This window comes from Mus caroli, chromosome 4, assembly GCF_900094665.2.
Source record: "Mus caroli chromosome 4, CAROLI_EIJ_v1.1, whole genome shotgun sequence".
Classification (NCBI taxonomy): domain Eukaryota; kingdom Metazoa; phylum Chordata; class Mammalia; order Rodentia; family Muridae; genus Mus; species Mus caroli.
In genome coordinates this window covers 37,428,830-37,449,689 of record NC_034573.1, presented here as the reverse complement: position 1 = coordinate 37,449,689, position 20,860 = coordinate 37,428,830, and the positions used below count along the sequence as shown (strand labels likewise).

At 44.3% G+C, this 20,860-nt stretch overlaps 1 protein-coding gene and 1 pseudogene across 4 annotated transcripts in view; both read right to left on the bottom strand.

The window, feature by feature from the left end:
- LOC110292950 (phospholipid-transporting ATPase FetA) overlaps window positions 1–20,860 on the bottom strand; it is a 107,648-nt gene that overhangs the window by 13,926 nt on the left and 72,862 nt on the right. For 2 of the 4 annotated variants that reach the window (XM_021160640.1, XM_021160642.1), the window contains exons 14-18: window positions 19,355–19,563; window positions 17,521–17,564; window positions 7,678–7,840; window positions 5,659–5,847; window positions 4,317–4,432 (exon numbers count right to left, since the gene is read on the bottom strand). In XM_021160640.1, the coding sequence (XP_021016299.1) occupies window positions 4,317–4,432; window positions 5,659–5,847; window positions 7,678–7,840; window positions 17,521–17,564; window positions 19,355–19,563 (721 nt within the window). The remainder of the gene's footprint in view (window positions 1–4,316; window positions 4,433–5,658; window positions 5,848–7,677; window positions 7,841–17,520; window positions 17,565–19,354; window positions 19,564–20,860) is intronic. The other 2 variants (XM_021160643.1, XM_021160644.1) reach the window with 2 other exon arrangements.
- On the bottom strand, window positions 1,077–2,516 carry LOC110292951 (annotated as a pseudogene).

Genomic DNA, 20,860 nt, shown 5'->3' with positions numbered 1-20,860 from the left:
GAGGGGGGAAAGGGCTCCTGCTGCTTCACCACGGCAAGAGCAAGGCTGCAAACTGTCTCCGGTACCACGGAATGCGCTTTCCAACACACATGGGCTGGGAGGCCAATTTCTCTTTCAAAGTTCCTGGCTCAAAATTTACTTTGAGACAGGGTCTCACTCTGTAGACCAGGCTGGCCTGGAATTCAGATATCTGCTGCCTCTGCCTCTCAGTGCACCGCCATGCCTGCAATGGGGCTATCCTTAGACACTGTTATCACACTTGCACTGAAACAGGCCTAGCATCCACAGGTGGAGTGGTGAGCCCGGGAAGGGGCCGCTAGTCCTCTGGAAGGCACCAAGCTTGTCAAGTGAGGGGAGCTGGGAAGAGCAGCAGTGCAGCCAGAGGGGAACCAGGAGCTGCAAGCCTTTGGTTCAGACCCCTTTACCACCACCTGGTACAGATGCCAAAGAAAAGCTGTACTTGTGTGTAAAGGTGAGCACACACCCACACACAGCCTTTTGTGGGTCACAATCCGAGACTTCCTCCAAATGGGATACACAAGTGGCAAAACTGTACCAAACCAAATGACCTCTCTGGGACCACCTGGAGAGGAACAGTGGCAAAGGATGAGCAAATGAGCCCAGGGCACCTTTATTACACCGCCTCGGAGCCCTGGAGCCCAGGGCATCGGCTCTTTATCAAATCTAAGGAAAAAAATACACCTAAGTCAGCCTCATTCCTTTGGTCATTATCATTACAAAGCAAACAGAAACAAAGTTATTCATAAACTGTGGGCAGTCTGTTCCGGGCTCTCCTCCCTTCCTCCAGAAGTGGGAGGAACAGGTCCTCAGGAGCTGCTGCTGGAGGGTTTCATTTGTACTTTCTACAAAAGCAAGAATGACTGTGAACAGTGGGAATGTCTCCTTCCCCACAAGGGCCGCTGTCTCTTCACTGTGGGAAGGCGAGTCTGCTGTCTGCCAAGCAGGCAGTGCTCACTGCTAACCTTTTGCACACGGACGCACGCAGGTTGTGACTCTTGCAGGCAGCATGGTTTCTGATCCTTCCATAGGATGCAGCAGTGTTTTTTAAAAAAATATTGTATTATAATAATAATATGAATTTATCTCTTGTTCTCTGTTTTTGTTTTTCCGTTTCTTTTAGGGATTGGGGTGGGAGAAAGGAGGCAGTAAAGTGTCATTCGTCTGTCAGGTCCTGAACAAAGAGAACTTCTGTGTGGCTGAGTCCCGCCTCCTGCAGTGTGGGGGGGTTGGGCCATTCCTCTGAAGGGACACAGGGAAGTACCCGTCTTGGAAAATTGGCTTCAATCTGAAACTTTTCAGGGCTTTCCTTCAAGGAGAATAAGAAGTCATGGATGACTGTTAGAGACTGTGAGAAGTGGAATCGTCTCTCTACTCTGGAATCATTGGGTAACTTGAAGATGATCTTGACACTTTCAGGATCATCAGGGGAGGGCTCAGGGGGCAGGCATTCCAGCTTCCTCTCCTTTTCCTCCTGCAAGTTCCTCCGCCAGCTTCTGCTGCTGCACCTCCTCCTCCTTCCGGCGTTTCCGCTCTTTCTCCTCCCTCTTCTTCCTCTCTTTCTCCTGATCTGCCCTGAGAGAAGCCAGGTAGGCTTCATCCTGCTGTTGTCTCAGCACCTGGGTTTGGTTCCTTTCTTCCCTTTCTAGACGTTCTGACACCAGGTAAGTCTGGTTTGCATCCATGATGAATGTCAGCTGGTTGATGAGGTCATCAGGTTGAATGAGGCCTTCTAGCCTTCCAACCACAGTCATTCGCCGATCCTTCAACATAATCATAGCCAGGAATGGATAGGTGTTCTCTCGTAAGGCCTGGGACACCCTGTACCCCTCAGGCTTGTTTGTAGAACAAGCCCAAAAAAGCATCCTGCTGTTTATCAGTGAGATGACCTCAGGTGCGCAGAGAGCATTGCGGCAAAACTCATCAGAGTCCTGGTGGTCATCTCCATGAAGATAAACCAAAAGAAACCGAAGTTCCCGCTTGGCATCGTTAAGTGCCTGGCTGTACGTTCCCTGGTAGAAGACAGGGTGTGCCCTCCCATATTTCTCTTCAAAAGAGTGCATAAATGAAACAATGTCCCCAACAGGGTCAGTGACCCGGCTGCGAGGGTCAGGCCGTATAAAACGAAGAGCAAACCTAAATATATCAAGTATCGTGTAATAGGTAAACCGGAATGGAAGCATTATCAAGTAATAACCCCATCCAAGCAGGCCCCTTGGTTGTGGTCTTGAGACAACATAGCTGTAGATCCTGTGGTCAGCTGTATTAACCTGTAGGGGCCGAGCTGGCGGTGGATTAAAAACACTTGGTACACCTTCCTGCTCGTTCAGTCTGTCCTGGACAGCAGCCTCCATGTTCCAGTTATGTTGCTCCAAGGCAAGGCGATACTGCTCCATGGACTCTATGCCAGTCAGATCCTGAAACTGCAGCAGCTTCTCGGTCTGCTCCTGATTTAGATCCTGCTCCTCAGGCGCCGCCATTTTGCCGCCGCCTCTACGCTCCTGCCAAACTCGTTTTTAAAACTTGATATGTAGTTCACATACTCTAAAATTCACTGGTTTAAAATGCACAATTCAGTTTAGAATCCACCAAGTTTGTAGAATGCTCACCACATGGCCATCAGACTCCTGTCAAACATGTCCCTAGCAGTCACCCTGACTCTCACCCCACGACCATTAATCTCTGGTTTGCATTTTAAAACATTTAATTTTCGCCGAGCATGGTGGTGCATGCCTTTAATCCCAGCACTCAGGAGGCAGAGGCAGGCAGATTTCTGAGTTTGAGGCCAGCCTGGTCTACAAAGTGAGTTCCAGGACAGCCAGAGTTATAGAGAAACCCTGTCTCAAACAAACAAACAAACAAACAAACAAACAAACAAACACACAAAAAAACAAAAACCATTTAATGTTCTATTCATTTTTATGTATGCTATGTATGTTCGTATCTATCTATCTATTCATCCCTGCCCCCACATCCCTGAACAGCTGTGGAAGTTGGTTCTATCCTTGCTCCATGTGCGCCCTGCCCTGTCTCTGATCATCAGGTTTTATCTGCTGAGCCGAGCCAGCATGTACTTTCTTGCTCAGTAGCTTTTGTAAGCTGCATCAGGAAATGCTATCTTTTGGCGTCTGTCATATAGCATGTTTTCAAGGTTCATCTATAGCACCATGCACTGCACCCCCTCTTATTACAAATATTGCTTTGTAGAAAAAAAAAAGCACATTTTATTTATTCCTTTATCTGCTGATGGACATTTGGGTCACTCCAGCCATTTTACAGCCATGAATAATCTGCTATGAACATTCATATATGGTTTTTCTTTGAATGTGTTTTCATTTCTCTGGAAGCAGTTTTAGGAATGGAATTTCCGAGTCATATGATAACTCTATGCTTAATTTTGTGAGGAAATGCCAGACAGTTTTTCCAAGTGCCGATACCATTTTACCTGTTTATCAGCAATGTATGAGGGCTCCATTTTTCTACATCTAGATGACATATATTATGGTCTGGTCATCTGGTTTGAACCAAAATGGTATAGGGAAAAGTCATATTTCATGGTTTTTATTGTATTTTTGTAATAGCTCGTGATGTCAAGCATCTTTTCATATGTTTCCTGGGAATTTGTTCTCTGGCTTCCGGTTCTGTGTTAATGCCTAGTAAAACGGAATTTTCTACAATCTACTTTATGGAATATTTTACTGATCTGTTCTTCCCTATCCTGTCCTTTGCATCTTTCCTTAAGCTGCTAGCCTTTTACAAATACAGGTAGAGGTTAGGAATCTCTGAGTATAGTGATCTGGTTTCCTGCCACTCTTTTTCTTAGTATGATATATCCCAAATGCTGGTTGGCAGAAGTAGAGTAAGACAGAGAAGGAAGGTGACCTTGGGGACTGGATACCGGAGGGAGGTATCAAATACCCTGGAGCTTGCTTTCTGCCTTTGCCCTAAAGGAAACATGTCTTGTGGAGTAGGGCTTCTGGATCAGCAGACCATATTCTCAAGCAAATTCCAGGTCTTTAACCTCTGCAGGCAGGAATCGTAGAATTATTCTGATTGCTATGTGTGCTCCTACAGACAGGATCCTTGTTATACCTCTAGGGTCTTGTCCCACATAATTCTTTGACACAGAATTTGGAAATGTGGTCAGTGAGACTACAACAAAATAAAACAGTTTTAGTCTTTGTCCAACTGAAGAAAACTGATGTCAACACACACCCTACAATAGGGACATTTCTGGTCACGTGCCCAGATGTAGGGAACCACCCACTGCTTCCATCTATTGCCACCTTAACACTTACATCTAAGTGGTCCATGGTCACTTCACTAAGGGATGCACAAGACGGATGCAGCAGCTCATAGATGATGGTGTCTGCTCCCTTGCAGAACAACATGACTCGGTCTTCAGGTGTCCGAACTAAAGATAAGCAAATTAAGCAAAGTGACCACGCAGGCCTGCTGTTTAATTTGTTTTGGCTCTCTGAAGAACTTCAGGAGCCTGTTCCCCATAACATTTGTTTCTGTGCTGCCTTTGGAGGCTAAGAACTGGATGGAGAAACAATTCTACTGTGAGTTCAATATCCTCCACGGAAGATTCTGATGCAGAATATTATTTAGCTGTTTTTGTTTTGTTTTGTGAGATAGGGTCTCACAACTATCTGAGGCTGGGGCTTGGAACCTGCTGTGGAGTCCAGGCTGAGCTGGGACGCACGATCCTTTCTCTTCCTCTCTGCCTTTCACCTGGCAGGATTACTGGTATGTACTGCCACACCCTGTCACATTTGAATTCTTAGTCTCAAGGCCCAGACCAAGACTAGCACCAGGGATGGTTTTCTCTTAGTCTGAGTCTAAAGCCAAGTTAAAGAGCAGATGTTGTGAATTTCCATTGTATGTTTCTCAATATCCTAGGGATGGGATACAGCGCTATGCATAAGCTCTGCATAGTCTAGAGCATCTGTATAGATGCTAGTCTCATGTAGCCTGTCTTTACCCTGTTATATACTTTAATCATCTTTAGAGTACTAATACTACCCAATATAATGAAAATGTTATATTTGTGTGTGTTTATATTAAGAATCAATCCCCGGGACTCATAGACTCTGGGCAAATATTCTATGACTGAGTTACATCCCTGTAAGTAGCTGTAATCCTGCTTTAGAGAATAATAACAAATATAAACATTTACACCTGCTCAGGACATATATAACATATTTAACTTGTGAATGCTGAGCGTGTCCTTCACAACCTACCTATACACTCAGGCCACACACAACCGTTTCTTAAAATACTTTTGCTCTACAGCTGGCTGAATCCAAGGGTGAAGAGAGCAATCTATATTATTTGCTCCCATCTCTTATGCCATGCTCAGGATTTATGGATTCATTTTCTGTCCTTACTCGAACTTGACGGTGCTGGTAAGTCACCGGCGGAAGTACTAGAGGAAGGACATAGCACTTGCAGTAATCCCCTATTTATGCATAGGAGATAATTTAAAGGAGATGAGAGATAAAGTGTGTATGTTTGAGAGAAGTCGTGTGAGTGGGAGAAGGAATTTGTGTGTAGATGAAACAGAAAGATGTCAACATGGAAATGTACGCAAAGAACAGAAGAGAACAGACTGACTGACATGGAGGGTGCACCCACCAATGACAGACATCCTCTTGCGCTCATTGCTGAAGTCCAAGATAGCCAGTAGGCGGTAAACTCGGATTTTCCCCATTTCGATCACTGTGATAGTCTCAGGTGTGCGGGAGCAGAACACAAAGCCAAAGTTCCTAGTAGCCGTAACCAGGGCACCTTCATCTGGTGACTGAGCCTGGTACACCAGCTCACCTGACAAGAGAGAGAAAGGCAACAGAGCCTACAGAGATGAGCAAGGAGGGTCCACCCAGAAGTAAAACCATGTTTCCAGTGGCTGACATAAAGGAACCCAGAAGATGACATAATTCTTCAAAATGTCCTTACGTGCCGAGCTCTAAAAGGCCAGGCTATGTAGACCATGCAAATCTATTTTCATTTCCAATATCTCCAACTGATTTCACCATCTCTGGTTAGTCTGACAGCACCACAATGGTGTGTGTAGCACACACAAGCAGAGCAGCTGGCTACTCTCGAATTGTAGTGGGTAAAGATGGCTCAAGGAGCAGTTCCTGGGTCCTGCTCAAATATACTGAGTTCAGAATAACAAATCTTGGTGGAGAAAAATTGAGTTGAATATGTAAGGTAATAGGATAGATGATAGCTGGGCAGTGGTGGCTCACGCCTTTAGTCCCAGCACTTGGGAAGTGGAGGCAGGTGGATTTCTGAGTTTGAGGTTAGCCTGGTCTACAGAGTAAGTTCTAGGACAGCCAGGGATACACAGAGAAACCCTATCTCGAACACCCCCACCCCAATAGGATAGATGATTTAGTAATAATACAGAATACGTATGAGTGTGGCCCCTTTAGTGCACCCTGAGATGGTAATGACTCCCCATCCTATTAGTCTTTCTCTGCTGACCACTCAGAAGGTTTGAGTCTCTTCTCTAAGACGTCTACAACAGAGGTGCTGGATTAGTTTCTGAAGGCCATCTGCTTTTTAAAAAAGCATCACCAGAGACCTATCTTTGCGAATAAGGTAGGTGAACATAATTTTAAGTCGGACTTGGATGAATCTGCTGAACAACAACAAGCACTACCCCTTCTGCTTTAGATAGCTGCTGGCTGGTATGGCAGTCCCAGTGAGGTGCGATGGGTGGGGATTTGCAGGGCCAGCGGACATGAGATTTGGAATCTTATCTATCTCTGTCCTTCTCACTGTAAGATTTCAGTAACTGGACCTCTTTTTAGTTTTAGCTTCCTCAGTAAAACTGGGGTTATTTCCCCCCATCTGCCTGTCTCAGATGATGCTGTAAGGAAGGATTATGGATGATAAACACAGAAGTGATTGTAAAACTGTGAAGTGATGCCCAAACACAGTGTTACTGGGAATAGTAACTGTATTGACTCGAGAGAATATGATTCATTTGGAAGCCTAAAGTCTTGTTTGTAAGAATTCTTAGGGCTGGAGAGATGGCTTAGCAGCTAAAAGCATGCATGGGCTGCTCTTCCAGAGGAGCCTGGTTCAATTCCCAGCACCCACTTGGTGACTTACCTGTACCTCCAGTTTCAGGGGACTGATGTCGTCTTCTGACCTCTATGAGCCAGGCATATATATGGTACACAGACACACATGCAGGCAAAACATGCATATACTTAAAAATAATACTAACAGAGTTTAAAAACATTAAAAACTTAATAATGAATAAACAGTCATTTTTCATTTATTATTATAAAAAATAGTTTGGGTGAATTTATGGATGACTTTGCCATATTTGGTTACTAAAGAAACTAAGACATGAGGTGTCACTTACATTGTAAGGGATAAGAAGAGAACTCAACTCAGCCCTCAGGAAGCCTTGTCAAAGGCAGTAGGCCTGATCAGATGGATCCGTGATCAGTGACTGATTCTTTCATTCTTTCCCTAAACCAATAGGTCACTCTCCCCTGGCTGCTTGCAGTATTCAGCACTTCACAGTGGGTGGTGCTCCTTTGTTAGAAAGACCTCTCCTAGATCAGACTGTTCAAATCCTTCCGCCCACCCTGATGTGGGAACATGGTGTCCAGTCATGAGGCCCCTGCTCACCTTCCACCTTCTCTTCTGACATCACCGTGTGGCACAGCGAGAGGCAGAGGAAGAACAGGTAGACCAGCGGGTCTTCACTCTTCACTGCTTCCACCAAAGTCTTGTCATAGAAGGAAAACTTAGGGTCAGCCAGGTGGTTGTAAGAGAAGTCCACCTTGTCTTTCTGGAACATAAATCCCGGAACAAGGCTCTCAGCCACAGGAGCACATTTTCTAGACTGTCACACTGGGGTTGCTTCTGGAATGTGACAAGATCTATAAGGAAATGAGAAGGGGAGAGGAAGCGAGAAGGTGCAAGCGCCACTGGATTCTGGCATGCAGAGCTGGGCTGCTTATTGACCTGCACCAGGGAAGAAACTTCCTTCCTGAGGGAAGTGTGGCTTGGCGGACCCCTTGCTCACTCACACTCTGCACACAGAAAATAATCAGTGGTGCCCGTCAAACTTGACTTTTCCAGTTTCCAGGTCCTATCTGATAATCAAACCTGAGGGGATGAAGGACTAACTGCTCTCTGTTAATAACTGGCAAGTGAGAAAATTCTTATTTCTGCTTTCTTCTGTGTGATTTAGGGGGCTGAGAAAAGAAAAGGCCCTGCACAGGATGGTGTTATCATACCGGATCCCACAGAGAGAAACGGGCTGGAGATGAATGTTGGAAGTGCCACAGACAAGCTTCAGTGCATGACTACTTACATACTTAATATAGTCTGAGCTGTAAGCATACCCGGCCCTTCTAGCCGCCAACTCCCATGGTCTCACCTAGTGGTCTCTCTATTTAGTCCTCACCTCACTCTGTGGATTTACTATCTGCCTGGCTATGACCTTGGTCCTTCAGACACAGGCTCTCTTCTCCATTCAAGTTAGGCTCCTTGCTGTCAACATCCATGGCGACTGCAGGAGGCTAGCATACTTGCCCAGTCCATATCAGAATTTTCAGAGCTCTTTCTCCAGTTCTTTATTGTTGTACCATCACCTGTGCTGGGCCCCAGCATCCAAGCACACACAGAGCTATTCTACTTGGTGCATTGTTCGGAGAAGGGGGGTTTGTAGTGAGCTAAGCTGGCTCTTCTGTATATCTCATCCAGCAAAGAGTTTTGCCAAAACAAGTACAGTCTTCAGATCCTTAAGCCCCTCTTAGCCAATCATCAAGAGACAAGCTCTTATAAGTTTATGGGCTCAAACGTTTAGGAGAACCCATTACATAGCATCCCCTGAGGCATTTCTAGAATTTGCAGCTTAAAGTGGTACATTCTCCGAAATAACAGGCTTTTGGTAAGGCTGGAGAGGAAGGGTTAGCTCCTGCATTATCATGTTATTTGCAACTTTCCACTAGAAGTGACCAATCAAATCTGTCAGAAAGCCTCCAGCATCTGTATAGAGAATATACTGAAAGTAGCAAGATGAAATGGGGACTGGCTAGGAGAAAGGTTGTGGATGGCCTTGGTGGTTCTTGTATTTTGATGTTAATTCCCCTTTCCCAGGAGGGGTTGTCGAACAGGAAAGGAGTCATGTTCTCAGGTGACTTCTTGTGAACCACCCCCTAAAGAATGAAGGAACCAATCACTGGGTGAGTAGGCGGGACTTCTGGGTTGGAGAGAAAAAGAGTAGGCAAGAGAGAGATAGGAGCTTTTGGAAGGGGTAAGGGGGAGGACAAGATGTAGCTGCAAGTGCTTTCCCGTTTCAATGGTGGATCCACCAGGATTTGCCACCAGAGGATTTAGATTTAATATGGCTTACAAGATTAGGATTCTAGCTGTTGCACCCAGAGATTGAGTTAGCATTGTTTTTGAACTAAGTTGGTGTGGTGTTTTCCTTCATTCGGCAGCTTGACTGGGTTCCAGAGAGAAAGGTACCATGGCAAAGTGTAAGTTTGCCTGATGTGTACCACAAAAGGCCACGGGAGTTTTGAAGCATGGGGCTGGCTTGGTGGCAACCTACCACAACCCGCCAGTGGGAACTTAGTGAGCTGGGTGGAGAGATTTGGGGGCTCAGAGTCAGAGAGTCTCCACAAGATAAGAACAGGCTGCCCATTGCCTGCCAGTGCATGGCCAGCCAGTCTGCCGAGGCAGAGAATAGCTGGGTTTAGCGTGGGATGGGGCCGATTATTTAATATTTCCTCCAACAGAGATGATTTAGTGACTCACAGGAGAAATGATGAAGAACTGACAACAAATATTAAATCTAAGATGAATATGCAAACACAGCGAACTGGAATTGGTATAACACAACAAAAGAATAAAAAAAGAAAAGAGTGAAGAGTAATTTTATATTTCCCCATTGACCCACTGGATAGAAGGTGAGGTCCTTTACCACAATAGGATATTCAGTAGGTACAGAAGTTTGTACAGTGAAATAACTGGATACACAGAGGTCATGCAAGTAGCCATTGTGCACATAATCTTGAAGCTCAGGAAAGTGATACAAGTAAGTTTTTTGTTTTTGTTTTTAAATCCTTCCTTCTAGATAAGTAACGTGTGATAGTAGAAATCAAGCTGGCTGGCCTGGAGGCTTCCCTTCTGCTTAGCAGCTATATTAGCTGCAAGCTGCTATGCATGCTGCTAGGGCAGAGAAATACTCATTAGTCTTACCCAGCTGTTAACCCTGCTAGTACAGAACAAATTGTCCTGGAAAGATATGCCCACTGCTGCAATAACGACAAAGACGTTATGACAGTAACCAACCACCTTCTGACTGGACTTAAGGCCTGCTCTATAAGACAGAATTTATGTCTGGCATTGTTAACAGGGCCAGGAACCTGAGGTGAGGTAGGTTACAGGTCACAGGCCTCAGGGGAGAACCTACTAGCACGACCCTGTTAACTAAACAGAGAGTTTCTCTAACGCTTACTACTTACTGTTAGACCCAAGGGTTAGTGCACTGTTCAGCCCTCATCAGGGAAGCCTCGTTCGTCAGTAGATGGTGATTAATATAGAGACTGACAACTGGAAGGTTTTGTTGTTGTTGTTTGGGGAAAGCACAGGCTGTTTTCCCATCCCCTACCCCAGCTCTTTGGCTGGATGGGAATAAGATGGCAGCTGGTAGCTAAGTTAGCTGTACTTAAGTCAGGTGGTTAAGGGCTCAGGGTTGGGTCTAGCGGGCAGTGATAGTACGAGGGATACCCTCAAGGCAGGGATGGAGATTCTAAGAAGAGATGTTTAAAATCAAACCCATACATAAGAACTGAGTTCCAACACTGGGAAAAACAATAAAACAAACCAACTAGAGATAGATAATTTTATAACTATATGGATTAGAAGTATATAGTATGCCCACAAAGGGAAAAGGCCAATAAATTTGAAAATAAATTCAAAACTCTACATGGTAAAACCATCTAGATTCATTTTATTTTATGTGTTTGAGTGTTTTGCCTGCATGTATGGAAGTGGAGCACATGTGTAGCTGGTGTCTGCAGAGGTTAGAAGAGTGTCAGAAACCCTGGAACTGAAGTTGTAGATAGTTGTAAACCACCATGTGGGTGCCGTGACCTGAACCCAGCTCCTCTGTAAGAGCAGCGAATACTCTGAACTGCCCGAGCCATATCTTCAGCCCCCAGAGTAAAAACATTTAAAGGCACTAAAAACTGAGCCAAAAAGATTGCTCATCAACATGAGGTTGATCCTGGAGACCCATGGCAAATGGAAAGAACCAGTTCCTGGGGGTTGTCCCCTGACCTCCGTGTGCACATACATTTTATAACTCTGTGAATAGACCTAAAAGGTAAGTAAGTGTTCAATAGGAGATGAGAGGGGAAACAGGAGTACACAGAATTCCACCTGATAATCACAGCGTGGAGTTAAATGATGAGAGACTGTACGGGAGCTGAGAATACTAAGCTGCAGGGGTCAGGGAAGGAGCAAGGCTCATCAATGTGACTAGAGAGAACAACTTGTGCTGTCCATCTCAAAAAGTCGGAAAAAGGCATTCTCAATATTTTTGTGAATTTTGTTATGGTCTAAACCCTCCCCTCCCCAAAATAGCTGTAACCATTTTGTTCCATGCCTGACAGCTAGTTCACATTGTTGCAGTACCATGCCTGCCAGTCATTGACACAGAGATGTGACTTGGCTCAAGGACATGCTGATCACATATTCTGTTTTGTTCTGTATGTTCTGCATGAGGTTTGCTCATCTTCAGACGTTTCACAAAGCTTTTATGTAAGACCCATCAAGTCAAAGGTCAGTATGAATTGTTAAGACTAAAAAATATCTTGAGTCAGAGCTGACCACTGGCAGTCCTTCCTGTACCTACGTATGAATGAGCTCACTGTGGGGTTTGTGGCTGACACTGAAGAACCAAAAGAAATATGATTATGTTCTGACACTCCTCCCCTTCCTTACCCAGGACCACTCGGCTCAAGGTTAGCTGATAATACTTACCTAGTAAGCCATCTGCTCCCCTCCTTGCCCTTTAACCTTTTGAACCTGGTTTATCCTATAAAAAGCCTATCCTGAGATCAGACTAGTTACCGAAATTTGGCTTCTGAGTTTTTTGTTTTTTTTTTCAGTCCTGAACATTCGGTATTAAGGTGTGTATACAATAAACTATTCTTGCTTAACTTAGATTGGTGTTTGTATGGTTTGTGTGGCAACTCCCAAACCCAACAAATTTCACATTATCTATCCCAACCCCATTCATCTTCCCATGTCTTCATATCCACCCTCTGCCCTTGCATCACCCACCCTTCTCTACCCCACCCCCCAAAAACCCCAACCAACCAACCAAAAAACACACCAAAAAACTAACCAAACAAAAACCATCTTGCCACAGAAGCTCCAGTGTGTCACAGTGTGTCCCACACATCTTTACTTGCAAATGTTCACTGCAGTGAGTCATTGGTCTATTCAAGGTCTCTGGCCTCTGCTACACTATCAAAGCTGGATTCTCACCAGGACTCCTTTTGGATATCCTGTTGTTGCCCTGTGTCATGGAGATCCTGCAGCTTTGGCTCTGCAGGACCAGCTCCTTCATGGTCCAGCAGTTTATAGATGGGGTAGATCTATAAACTGCTGGTGGGCCAACTCAAAGCCCTGGGTGTGGGTGGTAGCTGAGTTGGTCAGCTTGCCAGCTGGACCACACCCATACCACTCGGGCCAACTCTTGCTCTTTGCCTAAGTGAGGGGTGAAGCCAGCTCTCCAGTACTGGGGCCAGCTTTCCCGCTCTCACACCCGGAGGCCAGCTCTCCCACACCACCAGAGCCAGTTCTACTATGCTACCTCTACTATGGTGAGGTATGGGTGTCCCTACTCTAACCCTCCCATCCCATTCCTAAGTGCTGCAGCAAGTGAGGAGTGGGGCTAGCTCTCCCCAGCCACCCTGTGAGTATTCTGAATATTTTTAACATAAAGAAAGGATAACTGCTTGAGGAGATATAAGACATTATGCAAGGCATGGTGGTGCATACCTTTAATCCCACACTCAGGAGGCAAAGACAGGTGGATCTCAGTGAGTTTGAGGCCAGCCTGGTCTACAAAATGAGTTCCAGGTCAGCCAGGGTTGTTACACAGAGAATCCCTGTCTCAAAAGGACAACAAAAACAAACAAAACCCAACCAAACATTATACTGTATCTCACAAATGTCTAATTTTGTCTTCATGTATTAGCTAAAATGCATTAATTAAAAGTAATATGCCAGGTGTGGTGGTACAAGTCCCAAATACCAGTAACAGGAGCCTAAGGCAGGAGAATCACAAGTTTCAAGTTACCCTGGGCTATGTAGGGAAACCTTGAGTCAGAAAAGGGTAGGGACATAGTGAGCCACTTGGCTTTCTATCAGTTTGATATCCACAGATTAAAAAATTGTTAAAACCTAACATCAACAAGGATATGGGGAAAAAGTAATTTTCATGTATTTATTGTGGGATGCAAACCTATCTAGTTTGTCTAGCTAATTTTGATGCCAGGACTTTATTCTCTGGTAATAAAGACCGAGGCCATCAAGGAGCTCACCAAATGTTACTGTGCTGGTAAAAGAACATGCGAAACAACAGGGAGTTGGATAGCTAACTAGGACATACACACAACCTTACAATGATACTGCGGAGCAAGCTCTGCTGAGATGTCCAGGATGCAACCTATAGAAATGGATCCTGGAAAGAGCACACACACTCTGATTTCTGTCTGCCACCCCCTCCGTGTGTGTGTGTGTGTGTGTGTGTGTGTGTGTGCTGGAGATCTGGTGCAGCAGTTTTGAGCAGTTGCTGCTCTTGAAGGGGGCCTGGGTTTGCCTCCCAGTATTTGCACCAGGCAGCTTACAATCACCTCTAAGTCCAGTTCTAGAGGATCTTCATGGTATTGCATGTATGTTGTGCACAAGTAGACATGTAGGCACATACATACAAATATGTAAAAATGTTTAAAATTGGTTTTAAAAATATCATTCTTCCTCCCATTTCATTCCTCCCTTAAAAAATCTCCCACATACCTCTCCTTGCTCTTTCAAACTCATGGCTCTTTTTCATTAACCATGTTACATACAAGTTGTGTGCATGTGTGTGTATTCTTAAATACATAAGTACAATCTGCCAAGTCTGTATACATCATGTTACTTCCATGTATATTCAGGGATGGCCACTTGGTGTTGGATAACCAGTTGGTGCGTTCGTCTCTGGATAAGACTACTTCTCCTGTTCCCCGAATTCCTAAGTTGCCCATAATCCTTTGTGTAGGGTTGAAGCCTCCTGGCTACCACCTCCCCCCAGCCCCGCCCATCCATTTTAGCTTGTCTGTGGTTATTCTTATTCAGCTCATGCTCTGGCAGTCATGTTGGTAAGACTGTAGGAGACCATCTCACAGCAAACTCCCTTTTCCTCTGGCTCTTCTATCTTTCTGAACCTTTGGCTGTGATGATCCTTAGCTTTAGGTGTCAGGTGAGTTGTACTGAGTTGTACTGTAGATGCATTGGTTGGAACTGGGCTCCACAAGTCTGCATTTGATTGGTGTGGTTTTTCTCCAAGTTCCTATTACTGAAGACACCATATATTTCAGTCTGGGTTCAGAGACCCCTGAACTGGAACTGATCTGAAAGCATTCTCCCTGAGGACCAGCTCTGTGGGCTCCAGAACGGGCCTTGCATGCTTCTAAAGGAGGACAGCAACCAGTACTTGTGCCCAGCTGATGCCTGTGAACCATAACAAAGGCCTGCACAGCACAGTAACCCCAAAGGGTGCAGGAGGGGCACACATCCTTTGGCAGCAACCAACAGCTTTCTAATTGGACTTAAGACCCACCCAACAAAAAGCACTGTTCTTGGAACTGGAGACCTAGCCAACTACACAGGATGAGTGAAGTCATGGATTTTTAATAAGAATCTACAACTGCCGATTTATTAAACCAGTAAAATCCCTAACTACAATCTAAGTATTTGTCTTTATACCCACAAAAATGTAGTCCTCACCCTCATCAAGGACAGTTCTTTTTCCTCATTATCTTTTTAAGATAGCATCTTCCATTGAAGGGCTTGCCTTTTTATCTAGATTGTTGACCTGTGACCTCCAGTGACTGCCTCCCACTGAGGCTATAGAAGAGAGCTGCTGCATCAGCTTCTTATGTGGGTAGTCCAAACTCACATCCTCATACTTATAAGGCAAGCCCTTTACCAAAGGAGCTACAGCCCAGCCCCCATTTAAAAATATTTATAATGATTAAATTGTGGTGGTTTGGATGAGAACGGCCCCATAGGCTCATATGTTTGAATGCTTGGTCCCAGTTGATGAACTGATTGGAAAGATTAGGAGGTGTGTTGCTGGGGGGGGGGTTTCTGAGGTTTCAAAAGCCCATGCCAGACCCAGTGTCTTCCCCTCTACCTGCTGCCTGTGAATCAGGATGTCAAGCTCTTGGTTACTGCTTCAGCACTATGCTGTCTGCTTCCTGCCTTGATGATAATACACTAGCCCTCTGAAACTGTAAGCAAGCCTCCAATTAAATGAAATTCTTTCATGAGTGTTGCCATGATCATGGTGTCTCAATAGAACACCGACTAGGACAGAAGTTAGTATCAGACATAGGATATTACTGCCATAGGCCTGACCATGCTGTTGTTTGGAGGAGTATGGAAGACTTTTGGTCTCTGAACTAGAAAAGCACCTTTTAGAGTGAAAGATAAATTATTGCACCTGGCCCCTTCCAGCACCAAGAAAGAATCACAATGTATAGTGGGTCTGTTTGGATTCTAGAGACAGGACATTCCTCATTTGGGTGTGTTACTTCAACCTATATACCAAGTGACACAGAAAGCTGCTAGCTTTGTGTGGGGCCTGGGACAGGAGAAGGCTCTTCAACAGGTCCAGGCTGATTATAAATATATATTAGAGAGAGATAGAGAAACAGAGAAAGAGAGGGAGAGAGGAAAGAAGGGAGAGGGAGGAAAGGAAGGAGGGAGGAAAGAAGGGAGGAAGGGAGAGGGGGGACATTTATAGAATGGCTCACAGGTTGTGGCCTGGCTAGTCCAATGACAACTGTCTACCAACAGAAACAGTCCCACAAGGCTGGAAGTCTCAGTTGGTCTTCGGTGTACATCAGAATCTGCAAAAAGTAGGCTCTAATATAAGCAAAGAGATGCAATTACCGGAGTGAGTGAGGGCAAGCAGGCAAGGAGAGCAAGCTCCCTTCTTCTATGTCTTTACCTAGGCTGCCAGCAGAAGATATGGGCTGTATTAAAGGTAGATCTTCTCACCTCAAAAGGTTCAGATTCAAAGTGAGTCTTCTCACTTCAAATTATCTAATTAAAAAAATCCCTCACAGTTGTACCCAGCCACTTGGGCACTAGTTAATTCCAGATGCAGTCAAGCTGACAACCAATTACAGCCATCACACCTGGGTCCAGATGTGGTCAAGCTGACAAGTGATTACAGCCATCACACCTGGGTCCAGATGTTGTGGTCAAGCTGACAATGGGTTACAGCCATCACACCTGGGTCCAGATGTGGTCAAGCTGACAAGTGATTACAGCCATCACACCTGGGGGCAGTATTCCCTCACTATGCTTCCTTTCCACACCTTTGGGATGGTGATGTATATTCTGGGTCAGTGTATGTTAGAAGCATGTGGTCTGCTTTTTGCTTTCACAGGGAGTTACAGTTAAGAGTCTGCCTTGAGTCTCAGAAGAGACTTTGGACTTTGAAAGTGTGAGACTGAGACTATGCGGACCTTTGAAACTGGACCAGATGCATTTTGCACTACAGTATGGCTACAACTCTGGGAGCCAAGGAGTGGAATGCAGTGGTTTGAATGAGAATGCCTGCACAGGCTCATTTACTTGTATGGTTGGTCCCCAGCAGATGAACCGTTTGGAAGGATTAGAAGGTGTGGTGTGTCCTACTGGAGTAGATGTATTGCTGGGGTGGGCTCTGAGGCATCCAAGCCCATGTCCAAGCCCATGCCTATCCCAGTATTTTTCCTTCTGCCTGCTGCTTGCTGATCAGGAAGTAAAGCTCTCAGCTGCTGTTCCTGTGCTATGCCTATCTGCTGCTTACCTTACTGATGACAGACTAACCCTTGGAAACTAAGCCAGCCCCCAGTCAAACGCTTTCTTTATGAGTGCTACCTGGGACATGGTGTCTCTTCCCAGCAATAGAACAGTGACTAAGACAATGATCATGAATTGCTTTGAGAGAGATTGGGGGGGGGGTGGGGCGGGAAGGAGGAGGAGGGTAGAGACACAGCCAACACTGACAAGACAACTTTCATAAATATTTCTCAAATGAAGACAGACCATATATATAATTTTTTTAAAAAAAATGTTAGGCCACTAAAATCTTATTATTTCAGGAGTAGAGACGGAAGTGTGTAAAAGATACTTCTGTCCTGACTCCCCACATGTAAATCACAAGAAGCTGTAATTACTCACTGGAGATTTTGGCACATACTCTCCATTGTCGTCGTAGGAATAACCTATTGGCAAATAAATGGAGCAGAGACTTAGTGAAGGGTTAAGGGAAGTTTTTATCTTATTGTGTGTGCTACAAGCCTGCCACTTTTTTTTCCTTTTCTTTCTTTCTTTCTTTCTTTCTTTCTTTCTTTCTTTCTTTCTTTCTTTCTTTCTTTCTTTCTTTCTTTCTTTTTTTTTGTTTTTCAAGACAGGGTTTCTCTGTATAGCCCTGGCTGTCCTGGAACTCACTTTGTAGACCAGGCTGGCCTCGAATTCAGAAATCTGCCTGCCTCTGCCTCCCAAGTGTTGGGATTAAAGGTGTGCACCACTTTTAAAACTCAGCACCATTAATTACATCTGCAGTGCTGTGCAGTTATCATTACCATATATTTGCAGTGCATTGTTTTTGGCAGTGCTGGGGCTCACACCCTAGCCTCCTGCAGGCTAAGGAGCCACCTACCACCACATACTCAGCACTCAACGCTCTGTAAGCACTTCAAAGAGAAACTCCCTACTCCCCTCATTTCCAGCCCCTCGACACCCCTTTCTGCTTTCATTTCTGTGGATTGTTCCTATTCTAGATTCTTCACTCAAGGAGAACCATGTAAGACTTGTCCTTTTGTGTCAGGCCATTTACTAAGCACAATGTTCTTAAGGCTTATCCGTGTTGGACCAGGTACCAAATTTCATGACTATTGATGAGAAAATCATATTCCAAATACTCATTGCCTACTTTAAAATGTCTTTTGATGAACATATGGGATATTTCTACTTCTGAGCAATAATGCTACAGCGAATACTTGCAAATACCTGTTTTACTTTCTTTTTCTGCTGTAGGAGGGTATCCAGGAAGGGGGTTTCTGGGTAATTTAAAAGAAGGCTTTCTTTTATTTTTTTTTGTATATGGATGCACATGTGCACTCGTGTGTGTGTGGAGGCCAGAGGCCTGCCTTAATGTCATTCCTTAGAACACACCATTCACAATTTCCTTTTCTTCCCTTCCTTTCTTCCTTTGTGTGTGTGTGTGTGTGTGTTTGTTTTTCTAAACAAGATCTCTTATCAGCTTGGAGCTGGAAGCATATAAGACAGTGAACTGCAATCAGCTGCTATACTCTACTATAGACTCAAAAACTAACTCTCAATGAAAAATTTCTACCCCTTTACCAATATCCATTTGACTTTATTTTATAAATAATTGAGCATATTATTTTTCTCCAAGATACTGGGAATCCCTTGAGACTAATGACTAAATCTTGTAAATATTGGTCTTCTTAAAATACAAAACAAAATATTTCATCTACTAAGTGCTAAATAAATATGTTTCTGGTTAGAAGTGGTTTTTTGAGATTATTATACAATTACATCATTTCTCCCTTCTCTTTCTTCCCTCCAGACATTTCCATATAACCTCCCAATTTCTCTCAAATTTATGGCCCCTTTTTTCACTAATTGCTATTGCATGCATATGTATTTTGATATATACACATAAACATATGTAGATATACTTTATATATATATGTACACATATGTATTTATGTCTAACCACATATACACACACGCACACACATATATAGTCTACTGAGCTCATGTAATATAACATGTATGTATGTTTTTAGGCCTAATTGGCACTGGACAAGCAGTTGGTGTGCTCTTCCCTGGGGAGGGCCGCCTCTCCCATTCCCAGCTTAGTTCATAAAGGGCTGTGAGAACAGAAGGTGAATAGAACTTCAGAGTCTCTATAGACTTGGCATACTTGAAAGCAGCCCGCCATGCAGCCTCTCCCAGGCTCAGGGAGGGCAGGACGTGCACGTACCATAGGTCTTCCCATTGATAGAACATTTGTTGAAAATCATCACATTCTCAGTCAGGGTTCCTGTTTTGTCAGAGAACACGTATTGGACTTGGCCCAGCTCCTCATTAAGAGTGGTGGTGCGAGCCTGTGCTGGCATGTTCTTTGGGGCGTAAAACATCTTTCGATCCCAGTTGATATAGTAACTGTTGCCCAGTCTTATTATTTCCACACTAAGGAGAAAGCAAGAAAAGAGGATAATGGTGAGAGCAGGACAAACAGATATGTTATTTTGGTTTGCTTCTTCTAAGTCCATGATAGATGAGGGTCTATATGTGGATCCCACACCAGCCAGTGCATCCTAGCTCTGACCCTGGCTACTATTATGCAAGGTTTCCCCACTTGGACCCTAATAGAACTCATTAATTTGTCTGGGATATACTTTGCTTCCACTCATCTTCTGCAATGTGTCCAGAAAGAGTCAATTTAAAAAGTACCTTTGGAGGGACAGTTAACTTATAAAAGGTAAGGTTGTTGGTGTAATTAAAAAGACTATTACTATGGCTATGTTGGAAAGAGAAACTTGCAATGCTAAGATATTCTTTGCTTCAGGAAAGAGCTGTGAAAATCAGAGGCTGTTTTAGGGGTTTATCCTTGATCAAATTCCAGCCAGTGCTGGCCTGTTGCACTCTGTCTTTCGATTGACCTCTCTCTACACCAGAGAGTCTCATGAGTATCATCAGATCAATTTTAAGTGAGCATGCATCCAGGTGTGGTGGCACGATCTTTTAATCCCAGCATTCAGGAGGCAGAGGCAGTTGAACCTCTGTGAGTCTGAGGTCAGCCTGGTCTACAAGAGTAAGTTCCAGGTTAGCTAGGGCTACACAGTGAGAGCCGAGTCAAAACTTTTGAGTAAGCACACAAACAATGGCGTCCACGTGGTGTTTTCATGAGGTTTTGTTCTTGTGCACCCACCCCATAAGCCTTCCTCTCACCCTTCTGTCTTGCTAGCCTCCACGCTTCCCCCGCGTGTCCGTTTGCATTCACATCAAATGTTTTTCATTACCCTCTTTGTTGTCTCCTCCCTTAAAATCTCTTTCCCCAGCAACCACATGATGCCTCCTAACCATCTATAATGAGATCTGGTTCCCTCTTCTGGCATGCAGGCATACATGCAGGCAGGATGCTGTATACATAATAAATAAATCTTTAAAAATGTAAAAGGTTATCACTACTACTTTAAAAAACAAGGGTGGTGGTGGTGGTATTGGAGAGATGGCAGTTAAGAGCACTGACTGCTCTTCCAGAGGTCCTGAGTTCAATTCTTAGCAACCACATGGTGACTCACAGCCATCTGTAATGGGCTCTGATGCCCTCACTATATATATATATATATAAGTCTTTTGTAAGTCTTTTGTAAGTCTTTTGGAAGTCTTTTGTACTTCCACATTGGTTTTAGCATTTTTTTTCTCCTAGTGTCATAAAGACTGTCATTGGGATTTTGATGGAGATTGTGTTGAATCTGTAAAA